The following is a 20,870-nucleotide window of genomic DNA, read 5'->3' as shown; positions in this document are numbered from 1 at the left end:
GGTTTACCTATTCAGGTGTGTGATATATTGTAACTAGGTACTTTTATTAATCTTATATTAATAAAATAGTTGTTAGTCCCTTAGTGTTTTAAACTGACAGGAATGAAAAAACAAACCCTTTTTCCGTTTTCCGAGAGAGCTACACTAAATTTATTTTATCTTAATTTGTTTGAGGCCCTCAAAATTGAGACAACGACACATAAGGATTCTTCTATACACTATAGTATCTGTAACTCTTAGTATTCACTCCTTAGGTTAATATTAACAGTACAGGATGTTTGTGAGTAAGTATACACTATTGTTCACTCTTGAATTGATGGATGGTACACCCTGTAAATGATAAATATTTTTTTAATAAATTGCTTTTTTAGTACAATTTTTCAAGTTGTACAATCGCATAAAAATCCTCAGACCATAGTTGGCAAAACTAATTATTAAATTTCTGGAATAAATCAAGGACAAGTTAGCTTCAGTGGTATCTGAGAGATGAATAATTGAAGAATAAATTGAAAAAATGTACTTAAAAGGAGTAATTTAGTTTAAAAAGAATTTCCTATCGATTGGTGTCATAATACCGAGGGTATCCCATTAAAAAAAGGAACTAAGAATAAGGCAGAAAACAATAGTGTAAACTTAACTCTAGACATCCTGTATATACGGTAGAATTTTTAACGGATTTTTTCCTCAAGAAATGTCCCTTTTCGGGCATCTCTTAGTTTCTAAAAAGCTTCTTGCTTCCGTACTTATAATTACAAAACCAAATAAGCGTAGTGAGAATTTCATTGTAACAAACCCTGACGATGAATTGTTAATGAAATGATCGATGTTGTATTGTTAATTATTTGCAAGAAAAAAATTTAATTGTAGATATTGTTGTTAAATTGGTAAAAAAAAAGAGAATCGCAAAATTCGTTTTTTTTTTCTTTCGTTGTTGTTCAAATTACATATTGAAACCATCATCGGTAAAAAAGGAGAAATCGAGAGACACGTTTTTTGTAGATCGCTGAGTACCTTTAGTAGTATTTAAGAGCTGTTCACGTTGTTATGTAATAAAATATAATAAGATAAATAAGTCTTATAGTCATCGGACTTGATTGTTGTTAGTTGTAAAACATCCTTGCAACGTTATTGTAAAAAAAAAATATGAAGGACTTATAATAAAAATATTACAGTTTATGATGAGAGTTTTATTCATATAGAATTAGTCTTTATTATATATAGTATTAAAAAAGGATATAATTCTTACAACAATTTTCGAAAAAACTCAGAACGCTCTTTTTCACCAGGTCAACTTTATCCTTTAAGTCATCCGCCAACTCCTGAAATGACTTCACTAGGAGTGAAGTTTGAAAGTTTGGAGTTTTATAAATATTAGAAACTTCATTTGCTTTGGGACCAGTTTGCTCCTTCAGAATTTCATTCTTAGCAACTCCTTCAGGATGCCACTTTTCGCGTTCGATTTTCTTAAACCACTTCCCATCTGCTTCATTAGAAATTTCGTTTTTCCTTGTTTCACTTGATCTATCTTCAATATGTCTTCTTTTTCTTAAAGCGAAAGTTTGATGGAGTTGGTTTTGCATCAAGGCATTTTTAATTTTTTGCTCTTGAATCCAGGTTTTGACAGGCAATGTTGCCCAATAAACTGGATTCATTAGATTCAATTCTAGCTGGGGAGGACTTATGCCGTTTAGGTTGTTGTTTAGAAGCGAACGTTTGCTTCTTTTCTGGTTTTCGGTGCTTCCCAGTTTCTGTCTGTTTTTCATTTTTTTAAGTAAGGATTGAATTTTGTCGGAGCTCCGCTTTTTACGTAAAAAGCCATAATCCATGTTTTCCAGGTAATTAAACGTGTCCATGTCATCCTGAAAATGGAATATTCATTAAATAAATCGCATTTTTTATTCGATAATTTCATGATTTATCTAGAGATGCAAATTAAACGCGTGCAGGCAGCATACTGAACCGTGGTACAATCAAAGTCTGCCATTTTTGAACTGTCAGAAATCCGTTGATATAGTACAAGTGGAAAAGCGTGCGAACAGCATATTGAACTGCATTACAATCAAAGTTCGCCATAGTGAGCCACGTGGTTCCCTTGAGCAGAACTGTGACGGGATTAATGACACTTGAAATTACAAAATGGCGGACGTGCGCCATCTTATAACTAAAAACTTCATTTAAAAAAAAACACCATTTTGTGTTATATACAATAATCAGAATCTTAAAATATTCATCTTATAATATAGCTTTGAAATAATATGTCTCTTTTAAATATGAGTAATTTTTCCAGTCCGCCATTTTAAATAATGGTTAATGTAAGGTTAAATAATGGTTATGTTGGCTGGTTTATATTAATTGAAAGGCGTACAGGCAGCAAATTGAACCGCATTATGGTCAAATGATAACCGAACTAATTGCCATGTTGCCACGCCTCAAAATTTATAAAAAAAAAGAAATATATTTAGAATTACGTAAGCAAATTTTAATATTTGACAAAAATGGCATCAATGCGGATGATAACCAAACAAATTGCCATTAATGAGGTCCAATTTGCTGTCTACATATTTCCCTATTAAAGGAGGATAGAAAGATCGAATTTTGGAAAAGGTGCAGACAGCATATTGAACCGCACTATTGGCAAATGACAATAGAACAAATTGTCATTCTTAAGGGACAGAATGCTGTCTACATATCTTTCTAATAAGGGAGGATGGAATTTTGAAAAAGGTGCAGGCAGCAATTTAAACCGCGTTATTGCCAAATGATAACCAAACAAATTTTTCATTAATGACATGCAATATGCTGTCTATTAACTTTCCTATTAAAGAAGGATGAAAAAATAAAACTCTGGAAAAGGTATAGACATCATATTTAATCGAGATATTAGCAAATGATAATTGAACAAATTGCCATTAATAAGGTGCAATATGCTGCCTACATACCTGCATATTATAAGAGGATGGAAAGATGGAATTTTGGAAAATATGCAGACAGCATATTGAACCGCGGATGATAACCGAACAAATTGCCAATAATGAGGTGCAAATGCTGTCTACATACCTTCCTTCTGCATCAGGATGAAAATATGGTATTTTGGCAAAGGTGCAGACAGCATATTAAACCGTCGTATTGCCTAATAATATCCAAACAAATTGCCATTAATAAGGTGCAATTTGCTGCCTACATACGTTCTTATTAAAGGAGGAATGAAAAATGGAATTTTGGAAAAGGTGCAAACAGCATATTAGTAAATTTAAATCGAACAAATTGCGATTAATGAGGTCCAATTTGCTATCTACATATTTCCCTATTAAAGGAGGCTAGAAAGATCGAATTTTGGAACAGGTGCAGACAGCATATTGAACCGCGCTATTGGCAAATGATAATAGAACATATTGTCATTCTTAAGGGACGGAATGCTGTCTACGTATCTTCCTAATAAGGAAGGATGTAAAGATGGAATTTTGGAAAAGGTGCAGGCAGCAAATTAAACCGCGGTATTGCCAAATGATAAACAAATAAATTTTCATTAATGACGTGCAATATGCTGTCTATTAACTTTCCTATTAAAGAAGGATGAAAAAATAAAACTCTGGAAAAGGTATAGACATCATATTTAATCGAGATATTAGCAAATGATAATTGAACAAATTGCCATTAATAAGGTACAATATGCTGCCTACATACCTGCATATTATAAGAGGATGGAAAGATGGAATTTTGGAAAAGGTGCAGACAGCATATTGAACCGCGGTATTATCAAATAAATATGAAATCATAATAAAAAAAATTGACATTAATGAGGTGCACTATGCTGTCTATATACCTGCCTAGTGGAAGAGAATAGAAAGATGGAATTTTGGAAAAGATACAGACAGCATATTAAACCAGGGTATTGCCAACCGAACATAAAAAAAATAAAAAAAATAAAGAAAATAAAAAAAGGCAAATTTTTATAAATATAAATAAAACTACGTAGAAAAAGTTTAATATTTGACAAAAATGGCATTAATACGGTGTAATAGGCTGTCTGCATACATAGGAAGAAAAGATGGAATTTTTTAAAAGGTGCAGACAGCATACTGAACCGTGGAAAGGCCAAATGATTAATGTACATGTTGCCAAGTTTGAAAATTGCTTTATTGCACTCTGGTGAAATCTAGGATTTTTTTTTTTTAATTACTTGATGGGCATCATCTTGGGAAACCATCTTAGAAAAAACAATTGAATGCAAAGGAGCCTTGACACTAAAAATTTTAACAACTCAAAATTAAAAGTACTCACGCATAAAAAGCTTCTTTCTCCAATATCCTTATTTGTGTGGTGGGCTTTCACCTGCCAGTCACGCCATCCATCCTTATTCCTCTTATCGTTAAATCGTGAAAAAGACGGTGCCGGATAATCTTCGACTATAGGATCAAGGTCATCTTCATCATAATCTTCATGGGAAGCCTTCAAATATTGAAAATAACGTTTTCCCAAAGGATTAACGGTTGTAGTTTTGGGCTTTTTGAACAGTTCTTGCTGCAGTTTGCGCAAGTCCAAACGTTTCAGATCGTCTGCAAAGGAGCGTCTCGGATCCTTGATGTCCTCGATAAGTTTCTCTTCAAAGTGCAAAAAGTCTTCGAAGAAGTCTTCATTTAGTGGCTCTGAAATATACATTTATTTTAAAAACACAGAAGGCTTCAGAGGCTTCATCCATACCTTCAGAATATTGATCCATATTATTCCTTCTTCCATAAGTTTCTTTTGGTTGTACCACAGTTTTACTTCTGCTCCTCAAACTTACTGGTGATGGCTCAGATTTCCTCTTAAGCAAATCCAAATTGATGTCTCTTTTAAATAGCTTCAGCTTCGGATGTAGCTTGTTTTTTTGCTTAAAATGCTGCTCCAGTGTTTCTTGACTGAACAAATTGTTTTTGTAATGATTGGCCTTTTCTTCAAGCAGAATCTTATTGATGTCCCTTTTACGAAGGGTGTGCCACAGGCTTTTAGGTATTTTAAGGGTAGCTTTATTTACGAGCATGTCCAGCTCAGCACTGGTAAGTTTCACATTTTTGGCCAAAGCTTTTGCCCTTGCTCTACGTTTTAAAATCTCCTCTACTTCTTTTACGGTTAAATGCATATTTGAAATGTATGGGGTTTTTAAGGGAGAACCTGGAAAGAAGTGAGTTAGTTACATGAGAGTCTTTTGGAAGTTTTTTTACGGAGTTACGGGTAATTAGGTCATTTTTCTTGGATTTTTCCACGAATGTTTTTAGGTGCTTGTGTAGGGCGTTTTTCTTGAAATTTGCCAAATGTTTCTCCAAAAGATCGTGCTCCCTCTGGGGTTTTCTTAGGAAATTTCCATAAAATGATTTGTCCAGTTCTTTTTCTTTAAGGATGTTCTTCTTGATCGACTGCAGACTTATTGGATTCTAAAAGAAATACATCCTAAGAAAAAATCAACGTTTCTTTGACGTTGAGATACTACAGATGAGATGTATCATATCATAATGATTCATGTGTTTGAGATGGGTTTCGAAAAATATTTTACTCACATTTTCTTCTATATTTCCCATACGCCCCTCGATATTAAACTGGACGTCCTCCACTGATCCAGACTCAAACTGCTCATTATTAATCTGTTCCAGAATCGAATCCAAATCGTCCTCGTTCTGGCTACAAATGCCGTATTTTGCTCCAGTTAAGACGAAAAAGGCGATGGTCTGAGGAGGCATTTCCAACGAAACGTAGCCCATCAGCTTAGCCCGTCGCAGTTTCGGTTTAAGGATTTGATCTGGGTTATTCAGTCTTGTCAGAGTCAGTTCTTCACCGTTTAGAACCGTTTTACTACAATTTTATTGAAACAACTTTATAATATTTTTTTAAATGTCCTCCTACCTTTCACTTTCATTGGATCGAGTTAAAAAGTAACTCTGGACCTCCATGGACTTTTCCAGGATAACGGTGTTGAGTCTGACGTTGGCTTGGCAAGTTTCTGACCTGTTGTTGATCATCATCAGGGTCACAGAGCCGCTTCGCACGAAATTGTTGGGGCGTTTTGTGCAGTGCGCGAACGCAGTCATATTGGGGTTTCCCAGTGGCGTTTTTATGTCCAGTACGTTTGTGCCCATCAGTTTTTTATAGAGAAAAGAAAACCAGTAAACCTTGAAAATGGTTTTTCATATAAAACATCCATAAAGCAGATTTATACTTACGGGTGTATCGTGTGTGATCTCAAATAACCTTGGCTCTCGGAATACGACGTCGTAACCTAAAGTAGCTGCGTTCCCAACTTTTAGTGCCCATTCCATTGCGGATTTAAAGGTTATTGGGTGTTTTTCCTTGGGTATGCTGGTCCACAGGGAGGCTTCTTTGAAACCTAAATCTTGCTTGGAAATTAAAAACCTGAAAGTGTTAAAATAAATCTGGATATCTAATAAACACCATGTTATTTCCATACGTTTGCCACATGACAGCATCCACATTTAAATCCAAATCCCGAATATACTGTTGAAATTCCCCGTTGGAAATATCGTTGGACGCGCACGTACTAAAATCACTTCCAACGATCTTCCATGTATCGTTATGTTCTGGAAACCTATTCAGGGTTTGCCTGAGGATGTTCAGCTCTTCCACGTAACGAATGGCTGTTTTATTGGAACAATCTTCAAAATTCTTTCTTATAATTTGATGTCAAAAAAAACAACAAGTAAACTACCATTTCCAAGCTGCCAATAACAGTTGACCCCAAACTTATCGCTCAGCTCCAATAAGGGTAACGTGCCCTTGGGGCTCCACAAACCCTTTTCCACTTCCCGATCATTTAAACCGAAAACGGGGGTTAAACTGGCCAAATTGAACCACTCGTTGATGCCGAACCACATTGATGGGGTCACATATAAAACGTCCCCATCACGGTTGCCACCTTTAGGTTCGTCTTCGTTATCCAGATATTTTAAAAATGAAGTGGACGGACCTGCAAGCCGGATGTGGGCAGGGCCAAGGTGTTTTGCCAAGGTCAAGGAGATATCACTAAATATTCGGTTCTTAAAACCACTGTTTAAGGGATGTTTAATGGCTTACCTCAAATTAACCCCAGCGAGTAAGACACCGGGGTCAATGGAAATACTGAGGAACTTATCACTCACTTTGTGAAGCACTTTGAGGTTATTCACGTTATAGAAAATTTCTTCCGGTTTAGACAATTTAAAAGTTAATAAAAACAGGAAATAAGTTTTTAATTTGAACATATTTGATTATGCTCTTATTACCATTGGTCTACACACTTCGTTCTGCTTATTAGTTTAAATTTAAGAAAGTGCTTCTATTAGCAACTTTAAAGTGTTCTAGATATTAAATTAGTTGCTTATATAGAAAAATGGTTAATAAGCATATAATGTTTATATACGGGGCGTAGTAATGTGGTGGATTTTACATTATTAGACTTATTCTACACGTAAAACTGGCAACGTGATCGTTATGGAAAGTGGGTCATCCCAGTTTTTATCCAAAAAGAAAACCTCTTTGTGTAACATGTATTAAAGTGAGTCAAACAACACATTTTTGGACCTTCTTACACTTAGTTGTACCAATTTTAGACACTTGAATTTCTTTAAAATTAAAAATTTCATTTCTATATAGCTGTCTCTGTCGGCTTCTTATCAGCTCTAAATTGTAGTTTAGAAGTATCTGAAAGAAAATGTAGATAATATGAGACTTATATATACCATATAAGTCCATTTAGTGAGAAGCTATGTAACAAAATAATTATTTTTTTTTTAAAGAAAATTTCACATTTCAGTCATTTAAATCAAAAAATGAAAAAATGTAGGAAGAAAGTACAGGTTGTCTAAATTATTGTTTTTTTTCTAGTCTTGTTTCAACAAATAATTTAAAATAATTAACCCAGTTTCACGGTTTTTTATTTCTACAAGACTTTGGCAACTTTTTCAAATTTAAGGTTTCAGTGCATATCCATAAAAAAAAAAACAATTTAAGAAAAATCAGTCTTTCTTTCCAAAAACTGTTCATGACTAAAGCTTAAGTTAATTGCACTTACTAAATATTACTAATTACCCTAACCTAACAATACTATCGCTGGTTAAAAAATGGTTAACATATATGGACTAAAAATCAAGATATTCACATTCTTCTCACTGGAATGCCTAAAATAAATAAAATAATTTGTCTCTTATTGACAAGTGTATTTCTTGACTTCTTGTGGCTAATATTATATAATTATTGATATTTGGGATACTCCAAGGGCTATTCAAGTATTTATTAAAAAAACGATTAAAATCCTCACACTAAAAATTGATTTATTAATATTTTTCTCACTGGAGTGCCTGAAGTAAATAAAATAATTTGTCTCTTACTGATCAGTAGTCAGTACCTATCTTGAGTTCTTGTGGTGAAAATGATATAATTATTGATAGCTGGGTACTCTAAAGGCTTTTCAAGTGTTTTCTAAAAGAATGGTTAAAATCCTTTTACTAAAAATCAACATATTGACATTTATAATATGATCATTTTCTTCCTCACTGATAGATTACTTCTGTACGAATTTTAACCAACACGAAAATCAGTGTACAACAACCAATGCCGGTTAGTCTGACCATGAGGCAATAGTGGGATTAGTAAAGCTTAATAGTGCAGCTAATGAGAATAAGTTTGGACACGATAGACTTTATACTAGAGCTAATTTTCGCAAATTCTCTTTACTCTGCAATATGTCAAGTTGGATTAATGTATTGACTACTGTTAACCCACTGCATAGCTTTCATCAAATAGTATTAAACAATTTTAACACTGCTTTTCCTGTTGTCAATATTAAGAAACGAAATAGAAAACCTTGGTAGAGGGTTTAAGAGTATCTGGGAAAAATATGCGCTCCCTTTTTTACATTAGGAACTACGCTATGAACAATGCAACATTTTTAAATTATTATAACAGATACCGCAAGATTTACAGAAACTCAATCAAAATGGTTAAGTGGACCTACTTTCAAAGGAGGATAAATAATTCCTCCAACAGAGCAAAAGAGTCTTGGAAGATTTTAAATGAGCTAAGGGGCAAAAATAGTGTCTTGGTTATTCCAAGTACCTTAGATTCCAATGTCCTCAATTCCTTCTACTGTGATATTGCTAGTAACCTTGCAGCCAAAAAAATAGATCCCAGGAACTATCTCAGCAATGTGGTAGTAGCCGAATCTTTCTTTTTTGCCCCCACAAGTGTAAAAGAGCTTAAACAGTTAATGGTTAATAGGAGTTCATCAGGTTGGGATGGACTTTCTCTTAAAATATTTTCTGCTTTACCTCTTGTTGCTTTGCTTGTTGCAAGTCTTGGCCGAGTCAATTAACTTTTCATTTGTCTGGAGTTTTTCCAGAGTGCCTAAAAAGAGCAATGATTATTCCTCTTTACAAGGGTGGCGATCGCGACTGTCCTTCTAACTTTAGACCTATAGCGTTATTGCCTACTTTCGCCAAGATAGCGGACCGGCTCGTTAAGGTGAGGATGGTTTCATTTTGAAATAGGTTTGGCCTATTGAGTCTTCAGCAGTTTGGCTTTCGTGAGTCTGTGAGCACAAATGATGCTATCTTTAGCTTTCTAGAGCACCTGTACAACCGACTGAATGTTGGTGAAGTTGCAGCAGCGGTATTCTATGATTTGTCCAAGGCATTTGACTGCGTAAGTCACAGAGTGCTGCTGATGAAACTGGAGCTCTATGGTTTCAGAGGAACTGCCCTTGAGTGGTTTCGTTCCTACTTATCAAATCGTGTCCAGGCTATCAAATTTAATATCTCTAAGGAACTTAATATAAATGTGGGTGTTTCGCAAGGATCAGTACTTGGTCCTTTACTTTTTCTCATTTATGTGAACGATCTGCCACAACTGCAGGTAACTGGCAAATTTACATTGTTTGCCGATGATACCACCATCCTCTGGCACGACTCTGATGTTTCTCAAATGGAGGCCAATATACGTGCAGATTTTGTAAAAATAAAAGAGTGGTGTGATGCAAATTTTTTAACATTTAATGTTTCCAAAACAAATATCCTTAATTTTAAATGTAATACAAATGATATATGTTTAAATAATGAAGCCATCACCATGCTACCGTTCAGTAAGTTTTTGGGTCTTTCCATAGACAAGTTCCTTAAATTTGAAGACCATATTGTGAATGTGTGTAGAAAAGTCTCATCAGGCTGCTACTCCCTAAGGGTTATTGCCACCAGTCTTAATTTCTCCATCGCCAGATCTGCATACTTCGCCATTATCGAGTCGCACCTTCGATATGGAATTTGCTTTTGGGGTTCATGTTCAAATTCACTTTTTAGTTCAGTGTTTGTACTCCAGAAAAGGGCTATTAGATATCTATGTGGGCCCAAGCCTCGTGACTCATGTCGCCCGCTTTTTGTAAGTCATAATATTTTAACCCTGTGTTGTATTTTTATTTTGGAAACAGTTTGCTTAGTTTTTAGAAAATATAAACAGGAACTCTGGCACTTAGGAAGCCACTATAATATGCGACAAAATTATTTGTTGAGGCTACCCATTCCTCATTTTGAACTTGTCCGTAGCTCTATCATATATGGAGGTAGAAAGCTGTTTAATAAACTTCCATTAGAAATAAGGCAACTTAAGACTGAAAAAACCTACGTACAAGAACGAAAATAATTCTTGCTTGTAAAGCGTACTATAGTTTAGATGAATTTTTTAATGATTAGCACTTAAGTATTTTTCAAAGTTTTATATAATTTTATTTTATTTTAAATTAGTTTCTCGTTTTTATTCCTTTAATGTACAGTCTATTGCCTTTGTCTACAACTTCTATGTTTATATTGACAATAAAGCATTTTTGAGCTGAGTTGAGTTGAGATCATATAATATTATAAGACTTACAGGAGTGCCTGGAAGAAATAAAATAATTTGTCTTTTACTGACAAGTGAATATCTGAAATTCTTGTAGTTAAAATTTTATATTTATTAGTATTTAAGACACTTTAAGGGTTTCTCAAGTTTTTTCTGGAAAAGTGATTAAAATCCATAAACTAAAATTCAAAATATTGACATTGTGCTCACTGGAATGCCTGGAAGAAATAAAATAATTTGTCTCTTATTGGCAGCCTAATATCCTATTTTAGTAGCTAAAATGTGATAATTATAAATTGTTGGGATAATCTGAGGGGTTTTATATGACCTTTTAAAAAAATTACTTAAATCCATATTCTAAAAACTATGATATTCATATTTTCCTTATTGGAGTGCCTAGAAGAAATAAAATAATTATTGTCTCTTATTGGCAAGTCAACATCTTAATTGCTAGTGGCTAAAATGTGGTATTAAAGTTTTGATTTTTGGGATACTCTAATTGCTTTTTTGGCACTTTTTGAATAAACTATAAAAAAACCATATACTAAAAATTAAGATATTAATATTTTCCTGAGGTATTTCTAGGTATTTGGGTAATGAGTTAGTAGATAAGGAAGCTAAGAAAGCCATTTCTTGCAAAAACTTTATACCTGAAGTACACTACAAGGACTTATTCTCTTTTATTTACTTAAAAGCCTTCGAATGTTGGAAAAACACCTTTTTGGAATATGTATCAAACACAAGAAATACCTATACTTCAATTAGAAAAAGACTGGATAAAAACACTTTAGTCCTTAGCCATAATTTTCCAAGATAGTTGTCAATATCCTGTTTTAGGTTTTTGGTAGGACACGGTAATTTCAATCAATACCTATATAAAATAAACATGATAGTCGGTCAATTGATGATCTGAATCATAGACTTTTTGCTTGTAAAAACAATTCTCAAGCCATTCAACTTTTAAACATGGAACTTGGAAAACTATCCTTACTTCCAATGTGCCACGCAACCCTTATGGTAGAAGTTACCACAAATAAAAAACTAGAAGCAATTTTTGTTAAATTTTTAAAGCTATGTCAAAACAGAATATAATTCACATAAAAACTAGACTTGCAATATTGAATAGTTAAATTATCATAGTATACTATGTTAGGTTAGGATAACATGGATAAAATTAAACATAGGATGTAAAATATAAGCTAGTTAAAGTCACTCCCTATGTTTTTCCTAGTGTTATTTTCCTACCTATCCGAGTCACCCTGTATTGTCTTAAATTAAAACAATGCCTTGCTTGGACTACAAGGCGAGAAGCGAGTAACCCTGTCTAAAATTTTCAAAAGTCAATGTCCTATTCTTTCCTATAAGGTAGAAAATATATAAAAATAAATAAAGTAAATAAGTTTTAAAAGCACAGATATTAAAATAATTGATTTAAGCAGATATCTATATTATAGAGAGTTAGATATAAGTTTTTAGAGAATTAAGTGACCCAATGAGTTTTTCTAATTTGTTTGTGACACAGGTGTATAGGTGGCCGTGAGATAAGAGCCATCATATAACATGAATACCGTTGTTCCACCTTGAACTTGTGGCTAAATATGTTCGACACAAGGCCAGATAAAAAAAAATATTTTCCTCATTGGAGTGCCCGGAAGAAATAAAATAATTTGTCTCTTATTGGCAACTTAATATCTTAATTCCTAGTGGCTAGAATGTGATAATTATTGATTTTTGGGATAACCTGAGGGGTTTTAGAGCACCTTTTAAAAAAATTACTTAAATCCATATTCAAAAAACTATGATATCCATATTTTCCTTATTGGAGTGCCTAGAAGAAATAAAATAATTCTTGTCTCTTATTGGCAACTTAACATCTTAATTTCTAGTGGCTAAAATGTGGTACTAAAGTACTGATTTTTAGAATACTCTAATTGCTTTTTTGGCACTTTTTGAACAAATTATGAAAATCCATATACTAAAAATTAAGATATTAATAATTTCCTCATTGAAATGCCAGGAAGAAATCAAATAATTATTGTTATTTTTTTAGTCTTATTTAAAGAGATATTTTTAAATAATTGACCCAGTTTTACGGTCAGCTTTTAATTTCTAGTTTCTATTTCTTACATTTCTAATTTCACTTTTATTATCACATTACTACAATCCTCAAGACACTTCCCATATTTAACCTAGTAATACTACCATGTGATATTTCACTATAAACATGTGTTGCTTCACTATAAACATTGTATACAAACTATAAACATAATAAAGTTCACTATAAACATGTACTACTACTACCATGGATTTTTCAAAGTAACAAACATATTTCAAGTGTCTGAAATCTACAATACATTAAACAAATAATTTCTATAGCTTTTTCGAAGATCAATTATCATTATTAGCATGACAAAAATCTATTATTTTATCTTTCGTAAAGAATGAACTACAGAGTCAATGGAGGTTCACTAATCACGACACAGCACATTAGTAACTAAAGACGCTTTTTTACATTCACGATGTGTTCCGTTGTTTTGAAAATTCTTATTGTACTTTCAGCTCTAATATACAACGAAAACAACATAAATTGGCAGCTAGATAAACTAAAAGATATAGACGATTTGTCAAAAATATGGACTTAGGACTATAAAAATATAGTCGTGTCAAACAGCCTTAAATGCTTTTTGAATATAATTTAAAAATAGATAATGGTTGATCTATTTTAATGCTTTTTTATATCCATATTTTTAACGTTGGACAATAATCAGAATAAAAATGAATATCCTAAACCGATAAACCATTGTATGTCCAATAAATGTTCCTTGTACTTGGACTTACTGGATAATAATTGGACTAATTTTAAATGTCCATTGGACAAACGGTGCTATCTGGGAAGATGGCGCATATCCGTCATTTTAAATAAAAAAATCGTTACACATCGCAAAAAATGATAAGGCAAGAAAAAATCGTCTCAACATCAGCCATAGGTAAGATTACGTTAAATCACTTTCTGCAGGTGCAATTTTTTTTTTATGTCACGTTATTGACATTATATTGTTGTAAACATTTTGTTTAGTCAATATTTGATGCAAAATCTTTACTTACACCCCTCGGGAAGCGTGTGCAGACTTGCGCGCTCTTCGGATCAATACACCACAACAGTCCGAAATAAGCAGCTGACAGAGAATGTGGTCCAAATCCTTAAGAAAGGTTTTCCCACAAACTGGTGAGTCAGATTATAGTAATTTTCCAATAAAAATTAAAAGAAAAAACGTGTTAGGAGGCAGAGCATGTCTATCAACGTCACTACCAGGAGAGCCCTGCGGGCCCTGCGTGAGAACTTCCGTGCCTGGCCCCAAATCCAAAGACCTTCTACACGATTTGAATCAAATTCAGGTAAATTTTCCAACAAAAGAGAATCAATTTTAAATACAAAAATTTGGCATTCTAGCAAGCCGGTTCTACGTCAGTATTCGTAAACTATGACAAATCCATTGGGAATTATTTGGTAGATGTTGATGGGAATACCTTTTTGGATACCTATATGCAGATCTCCACCATACCTTTAGGTTATAACCATCCAGAGTTATTAAAAGCTTTTTGCAACGAACATGACCTGGTAAGCTAATAATTCATAAAGTGTCATAAAAATCATGAATAATGCCCCTTGCAATGTTCAAGAAATGCCTAATTAACCGACCGGCCTTAGGAGTGTTCCCTGGGGAAGATTGGCCTAAAAGAATGAGCCGCATATGCGATATGGTATGAATTAAAATAGAACGTAAGCCCCTTTAACTAAATAGTGTTTTAGATAGCCCCATGTGGTATGCCCCATTTGAACACCATGATGTGCGGCGCGTGCGCCAACGAAAACGCGTTTAAGCACGCATTTATGGCTTTTCGAAGAAAAGAGAGAGGTCACGATAATTTCTCCAAAGAAGAGCAAGAGTCTTGCATTTATAATACACCACCTGGTAATTCTACTTCTATGTAACACCCGCTTGCGGAGATTATTGTCTTGTTGGTTCAAGGTTCACCCAAGTTGGCCATAATGTCCTTTCTTTACGGTTTCCACGGTAGGACTCTGGGCACTTTATCCACCACCAGGTCCAAGTTTATCCAGAAAATTGATATTCCGGCGTTCGATTGGCCCATGGCGAACTTCCCGAACTACCGATACCCCTTGGAGGAGAACGTCGAGTGCAATAAGAAGGAAGACGAGAAATGTTTGGCGAGGGTGGAGGAGTTGTTCGATAGTTGGTGCAAGAAAGGGATGCCAGTGGCAGGGGTGAGTCTTTGAAAAAATGTTCAATAACTCGGAAACTGTTGTGTTTACAAGGAAAGTTGTAAGGGCTTTTTTAGTAAAGAAATTAATTAGGTTTTATATGAAACTAAATTCAATAAAATCGTTTCATGAGTTTTCAAGATATCTAGATTTTTCTAAAGCCTTTGATGGTAACAAGATTTGTCAAAAAAAAACAACTTAATAACTCCAAAACCCTTGAATTTAAGGACCTTTTTAGTAAAGAAACTCATTAGATTTCATATGAAATTAAACTATTATAAGTAGTTTGTTCATGTACTCGTCCCAATTCTTCCCACAGGTGCTCGTGATGCTACATTTTTGTTTATTTTTTTATTGAAAATATTATTGTTTATTTCTACAAACGTTGTTTTTCAAATATCACTTTATATTAAGGTCTAGGGCCACACTTACCCAATGAATCTTCATATCTTGCAAAGTTTTGCTTAAATCATTTTGGTCCTTTAAGAAAGTTTGTAGACAAATGTTTGCTTCATATGTTGCTGTTTGTTTCAGTGATCTACGATTAGTAGTTCCAGAGAAATATAATTTTATTTCGAGGAATTAGCCTGGAGGTTAATCTTCTTTACTGAACACCAGACCCAATGAAGATCCATATCCTGCAAAATTTTGCTCAAATCATTTTAGTCGTTTGACAAAATTTGTAGACAAATGTAGGCTTAATCTGCTTCTTTTTATTTTAGTAATCTACGATTAGTAGTTTCTGAGAAATAACACTTTATTTCGAGACATTAGCCCTAAGGTCAAAGTTCTTTACTGAACATCAGACCGAATGAAGCTTCATATTTGGCAAAGCTTTGAGTAAATCATTTTAATGCTCTAACAAAATTTGTAGGCAAATATTTAGGGAAGCTATCATGTTTCACGAAAATATCTTAAATACAAGCCGAGTTATCATCGGTTTATTGATATTTGTGAAGCCTTTGACAGTTTCAACATTTTTTCAATCCACTGAAAACCTACTCAATAACTCCAAAGCAGTTGCATTTAAAAAGAACCTTTTTTGTAAAAAAACTCATCAGCTTTCAGGCGAAACTAAATTTAATAAAATCGATGCAATGCGTTTTCGAAGTATTAACATTTTAATAAATTTTAGGTGATAGTAGAACCAATCCAGTCAGAAGGAGGCGACAACCACGCCTCCCCGGAATTCTTCAAAAAACTCCAAGTGATTTGCAAGAACAATAATGCGGCATTAATCATGGACGAGGTACAAACCGGGGGTGGACCAACAGGGAAGTTTTGGTGCCACGAGTATTTCGACTTACCCTGCCCCCCGGACATTGTGACCTTTAGCAAGAAACTGCAGCTCGGTGGTTACTTTTACACTGGCGAAATGGCGTAAGGGATTACCACCATAAAGTTCCGATTCAAATAAAAGAAAATCATAAAATTTCCAGAGTGCGTCAACCGTTTAGAACTTTCAACACCTGGATGGGAGATCCTGGAAAGGTGATTTTGCTGGAGAAGGTGCTGGAGGTGATCGTGCGGGATGACCTTTTGGAGCACGTAAGGCAAACGGGGGAGTATGTGTTGAAGCACCTGAAGGATTTGGAAACTGAGTTTTGTCCGTTGTTTCATTCGTCCAGGGGCAGGGGCACTTTTATTGCTTTTACCGCTCAAACTACGGAGAAGAGGGATGAAATGATTATGTTGTTAAAGGAAAAAGGTATTATTATTTCTTTCTGAGATATAGTAGAGTTGAATCTTGTGCCTGAAAATGCAATTTTCCTCGAACATTTAACTTGATTAATATAATGCCAGACCACCCTTTCACGTTTTCATTCCTATGTCCTAGGCGTGTGGTGCGGTAGTTGCGGTAAGTCCAGCATAAGACTAAGGGCGAGCTTACTGTTTCAAAAGAAACACGCGAACATATTCCTTGACATCCTGAGATGCGTGTTGCAGGAGTTAAAGACTTGCTGACCTAATTCCTTTTATAGATATAAAGTAGAATTATAATATTGCATACAATTAGTGTAAGTTAAAAGGTGTCAATAAACTGAAACTTTTTGCAGGTGTTATTTGTGGTGGTGCGCATGATCTGGTGGTACGTCTGAGACCATCTCTGCTGTTTTCGAGAGAGCACGGAGATATTTTCTTAGGTGCTCTACGTGAGGTTGCGAGAGAGATGACGGCTAAGTGAATGTTTCCGAGTATTATTTTTTTAATTTCCATAGAAAATCGATAATTATTTTTTTTTTATTAATGTGCTGCCTGTCTGAATCTTGTCTTCCATTAGTTTTAAGCCCAAAAATAAACGTGATTCTGAGAAAATACAGGATGGAGAATAAAAACAAGTTTTACGTCTGTTTTTTCTTTTAACTTACCCAGAAAATAGAAATACCTTATAGAAAATGATATAAGATGATTGGAAGATATATAAATTTCCTCCACAAATCAGAACAGTTAAATCAAATCCCCTGAAAAGAATTTCAATAAATATATAAAAATATAGTAGATAAAAATTGCGATTTTGGTCCGTTTCTACGGGTTATCGACTAGAACCTCAACCTGAAAAATTGATCAAGAGGCTTTTCCAGTAGGAAGTCAAACCTTGACGGAATCTATTGATTCTCCTAGACGTTAGCAGTAGGTCCAGTCACAACAAACCAGTAATTTTCAAATTGACCTACAATCAAATGATGATTCAACACCAATCCGCCTAAGTAACCTGAATCTTAGGTCCCTGGACGTTAATGAAGCTAAACATATGCAGAAAACCATCGAAACGCAATTTGACAGAATAGATACTTGCACAAGTTTAGTTTTTGGACCTTATTGTTATATCTTGTGAACAACAAGAGTTATTTAAAAGAAAGTCACTAAAGACTCTCGTCCATCAAACAATAAGCGTGGTCGCATATCATATTTGTTGTTCCTTTTATACGTTACCTAATGATATATGTTCAGTAGAAATCAGTGATCATTTAACTCTCTTTGCTGATGATACCAGTATCTTGTGGCATCATTTCAATCGTTTCGTGTTGCAGAATAATATCAATAATGACAAAAAGTAAAGATTTGGTTCGATAGGAACTAAATCACATTTAATATAACAAACACTAACATTCTTACTTTAAGATGTAATCTTGCAGATGTTTTTGGTACAGATAAGTTAAACAATCCAGGAAGTTTTAAATTTTTAGGTATTATAATGGACAATAGACTAAACTTTGAAAATCACAGTGTTGCCTTGAAGAATGTCTTTATGTAATTTTGCTGTGATTGAAAGTAACCTGAGATATGGTCTTCCCTTTTGGGATAATTGCAGTTGGTTACCTATTTCAACTTTACTTGTTGTTGTTCAATGTTTGTGAATAAGGGATTCATTATGATACTACGTTGTTCTTTTTTGACAGTGGGTTTTTAGAAAGTATAGGCATTTAATTGTGCAAGGAGAACATCATACTTTAATATTCCTCTACCAATACGCACTAATAATCCCCTTAACTTGCGAAACTTAGTAGACTTTAAAAAATTCCAATGTAAATGAAAGAAACTTCTAGTTATCAAAGCATATTATAATGTGGAAGAATATTTTAGTGATCAACTTACATCAAGGTAATGCTGTATTATCTGGCATAAAGTTTAACTTAAAAATAGTGATAAAAGTAAGTTTTTATATTCTAATAGTTATATACTTGTATTTTATCAAATATAACCTTAATTTCTTTTTTGCTTTTATGTGCTAATTTTGATTTAGTTTTATCTAGACTTCATTTTATTTAATTTTTTTTATTGAATTTTAATTACAGCTTTGTCAGTGATATTTATTTGATCTTTTAATAGAAAAGCATATTTTAAGCTGAGTTATAACCTCAACAGTGAGAGGAGGATGGTAACGATCCACAGACAACAATGGATTATCACGGATTTTAACTATTGGGCCCTGTAAATGGTAGCTATTTATAATTAAAGCTAATAAAACGTTAAAAAAAAAATAGGTGCAATATTGATTTGTACAAACGATAAAAAGTTTTTAAAATCACATATAGACGTACGATGGACATTCGAAACAAGGTGGGCAAGATTAAAATCATCTAAAATTAAATACTTACAACCTGAAAGATGTGTTTCAATACATTGGTATAATTTTTGATATAACATCAGACTATAGCCGGGTACAAAGTAAACAACTACACCCTATAGAAAGACACTTTTTATCATCAAAAGTAATTTTAATACACAGAGCCTCCTCCAAGTCACTATCAAATGTATCGCATGTTATTCCTGTATAGTTATTACTTAAAACTATCGATACACCACCCCCTTGCTTTTTACCTATGAGGGTTTGTTTTCAGTCCACTCTAAATACTAATTTGTTTGTATTACCGAAATTCTTGATCAAAAACATATTCATTCAACCAGGTTTCAGTAAGATCAGATTATTTAACATATTCAACTTTGGCTCTTGCAATTTAGTTTTCGCACCCCGCTAATTCTAAAGTTATTTCTTGTAAACTGGTTAAGCCTTGAATATTTGTAGATATATCACCAGATATCAAAATCCTTGTCTAAATCAATAGTATCACTATCACTTACCAGATTATTTTCAGACCCACTTAATAATATTCCTAGTTTCTCATTTATCTGTATATGAATTTATGTTTTATTTTTTTATGATAGTTATGACTTCTTGATTAATAACATTATTTAGCAACTTAGACGCATTATTACTTCCCATGTTCCTACCTATCCTATTACAAATACTAACATATAACACACAATTTTCGGTAAATCTATTTACAAAAAATTGTATACCTAAAAGCAGAAATATAGTTGCTCTTATATTTATCATGTTTTTGACCAAGTAGTAGTTAATGAAGTAATATAAATTTTATAATAAAATTAATATTGAGAACTAAGCTTAGTCTTTGTAATCGTCCTGTAAGTACGTATTATAAGGACAAAAAGTGATGATTGATGATAAAAGGAACTCAAATAGATGAGGAATTTTAGTACTTGTTAGAAAATAAAACATTATTAGGCAACATAATTTATTACAGAACATACAAATATTTGTACAACGTAAATGGTTCTTACTAATTAAATAAAGTCAAATTCTCAAAGTAAAGATGTCGTTTTGGCATTCCAGCTCTCTCTCCAGAAATCCCTGAGTCTGTTCTCCGAATTGCTGCAGAAAGCCTTAAAATCCTTTAGGACTTTGATCTGAAAGTTGCTGTCCACCCCTTGGTTGGTTCTCCACTTTCTGCTGATCATATGGTTCCAGCACCACAAAAAGCCCAACTAAAATGTGAAATCTTAACTGTATTCCCTCAAAGTCATTAAATTATACAACAAACCTTTCTGGAATTATCATAATCTGCCTTATTTTGCCCCGATACATGCCTGGTGATATACGCTTCGTGTGGACTAGGCATAAACCCTGCGTGTAAGGAATATTTGGTCATGGCATTCAAGCGTTTATTATCGATCGGTTTTCCTTTTTCCGGTTTCGGAGCGGAACAATTGATTAAAAGAAAAATGGTGCCAGTGGCATGGATGTACTGATGTTCCCTGGATGGGCGTTGCGGTTGGTTACTGGGGAACTCTATAAGGCATTTTATGAACCCGAAACGTTGCACTATGGCTTCTTTAAACAAAAACATCCGATCCATCCAAGTATCTTCAGGAAAATCTAAAAACTACCCTTAGTACAGTCAATCTTGCACTTGAAATTCGAACAAAT

The 20,870-nt window shown here is 33.8% G+C and overlaps 3 protein-coding genes across 11 annotated transcripts in view; 1 reads left to right on the top strand and 2 right to left on the bottom strand.

The window, feature by feature from the left end:
• Nucleotides 1–1,172: 1,172 nt before the first annotated feature.
• LOC126746276 (uncharacterized) lies at nt 1,173–14,222 on the bottom strand. Its single transcript, XM_050454440.1, has 11 exons — nt 13,960–14,222; nt 7,066–7,671; nt 6,701–7,014; nt 6,443–6,647; nt 6,198–6,387; nt 5,881–6,146; nt 5,538–5,829; nt 5,213–5,414; nt 4,702–5,154; nt 4,282–4,646; nt 1,173–1,859 (listed from the first exon to the last, which is right to left on the bottom strand). Exons 2-11 carry the CDS (start codon nt 7,230–7,232, stop codon nt 1,224–1,226), a joined length of 3,090 nt encoding a protein of 1,029 aa, XP_050310397.1. The 5' UTR covers nt 7,233–7,671; nt 13,960–14,222; the 3' UTR covers nt 1,173–1,223.
• LOC126746277 (4-aminobutyrate aminotransferase, mitochondrial-like) lies at nt 13,892–17,490 on the top strand. Of its 2 annotated transcripts, none has more exons than XM_050454442.1 (9): nt 13,892–14,080; nt 14,135–14,250; nt 14,306–14,473; nt 14,536–14,616; nt 14,666–14,828; nt 14,886–15,142; nt 16,275–16,519; nt 16,579–16,847; nt 17,197–17,490. In XM_050454442.1, the coding sequence occupies exons 1-9, from the start codon at nt 14,041–14,043 to the stop codon at nt 17,322–17,324; spliced, it is 1,467 nt and encodes a 488-aa protein (XP_050310399.1). In that variant the 5' UTR covers nt 13,892–14,040; the 3' UTR covers nt 17,325–17,490. The 2 variants fall into 2 exon arrangements, with proteins under 2 accessions (XP_050310399.1, XP_050310398.1); XM_050454441.1 differs by lacking the exon at nt 17,197–17,490 and adding an exon at nt 16,977–17,195 and having other exon boundaries at nt 13,893–14,080.
• A 2,671-nt stretch (nt 17,491–20,161) lies between these two features.
• The window catches only part of LOC126746165 (GATOR complex protein Iml1), a 34,890-nt gene continuing 34,181 nt past the window's right edge, over nt 20,162–20,870 (bottom strand). For all 8 annotated transcript variants that reach the window (XM_050454293.1, XM_050454297.1, XM_050454296.1 and 5 more), the window contains 2 exons: nt 20,485–20,819; nt 20,162–20,428 (listed from right to left, as the gene is read on the bottom strand). In XM_050454293.1, the coding sequence (XP_050310250.1) occupies nt 20,246–20,428; nt 20,485–20,819 (518 nt within the window). In that variant the 3' untranslated portion in view covers nt 20,162–20,245. The remainder of the gene's footprint in view (nt 20,429–20,484; nt 20,820–20,870) is intronic.

The sequence above is a fragment of the Anthonomus grandis genome, chromosome 17 (genome assembly GCF_022605725.1).
Source record: "Anthonomus grandis grandis chromosome 17, icAntGran1.3, whole genome shotgun sequence".
Classification (NCBI taxonomy): Eukaryota; Metazoa; Arthropoda; class Insecta; order Coleoptera; family Curculionidae; genus Anthonomus; species Anthonomus grandis.
The sequence above is the reverse complement of the archived record's forward strand: the minus strand, read 5'-3'. Positions and strand labels throughout refer to the sequence as shown.

What these genes read in the sequence shown, in the direction of transcription:
- LOC126746276 (XM_050454440.1), bottom strand. Translation starts at nt 7,232, where the DNA reads ATGTTCAAATTAAAAACTTATTTCCTGTTTTTATTAACTTTTAAATTG. An exon ending in TTATTGGCAGCTTGGAAATG is followed by an intron (nt 6,648 to 6,700) that starts GTAGTTTACTTG and finishes AGAATTTTGAAG; the next exon opens with ATTGTTCCAATAAAACAGCC. An exon ending in GATGCTGTCATGTGGCAAAC is followed by an intron (nt 6,388 to 6,442) that starts GTATGGAAATAA and finishes TAACACTTTCAG; the next exon opens with GTTTTTAATTTCCAAGCAAG.
- LOC126746277 (XM_050454442.1), top strand. Translation starts at nt 14,041, where the DNA reads ATGTGGTCCAAATCCTTAAGAAAGGTTTTCCCACAAACTG. An exon ending in ACGATTTGAATCAAATTCAG is followed by an intron (nt 14,251 to 14,305) that starts GTAAATTTTCCA and finishes TTGGCATTCTAG; the next exon opens with CAAGCCGGTTCTACGTCAGT. An exon ending in TGAGCCGCATATGCGATATG is followed by an intron (nt 14,617 to 14,665) that starts GTATGAATTAAA and finishes ATAGTGTTTTAG; the next exon opens with ATAGCCCCATGTGGTATGCC.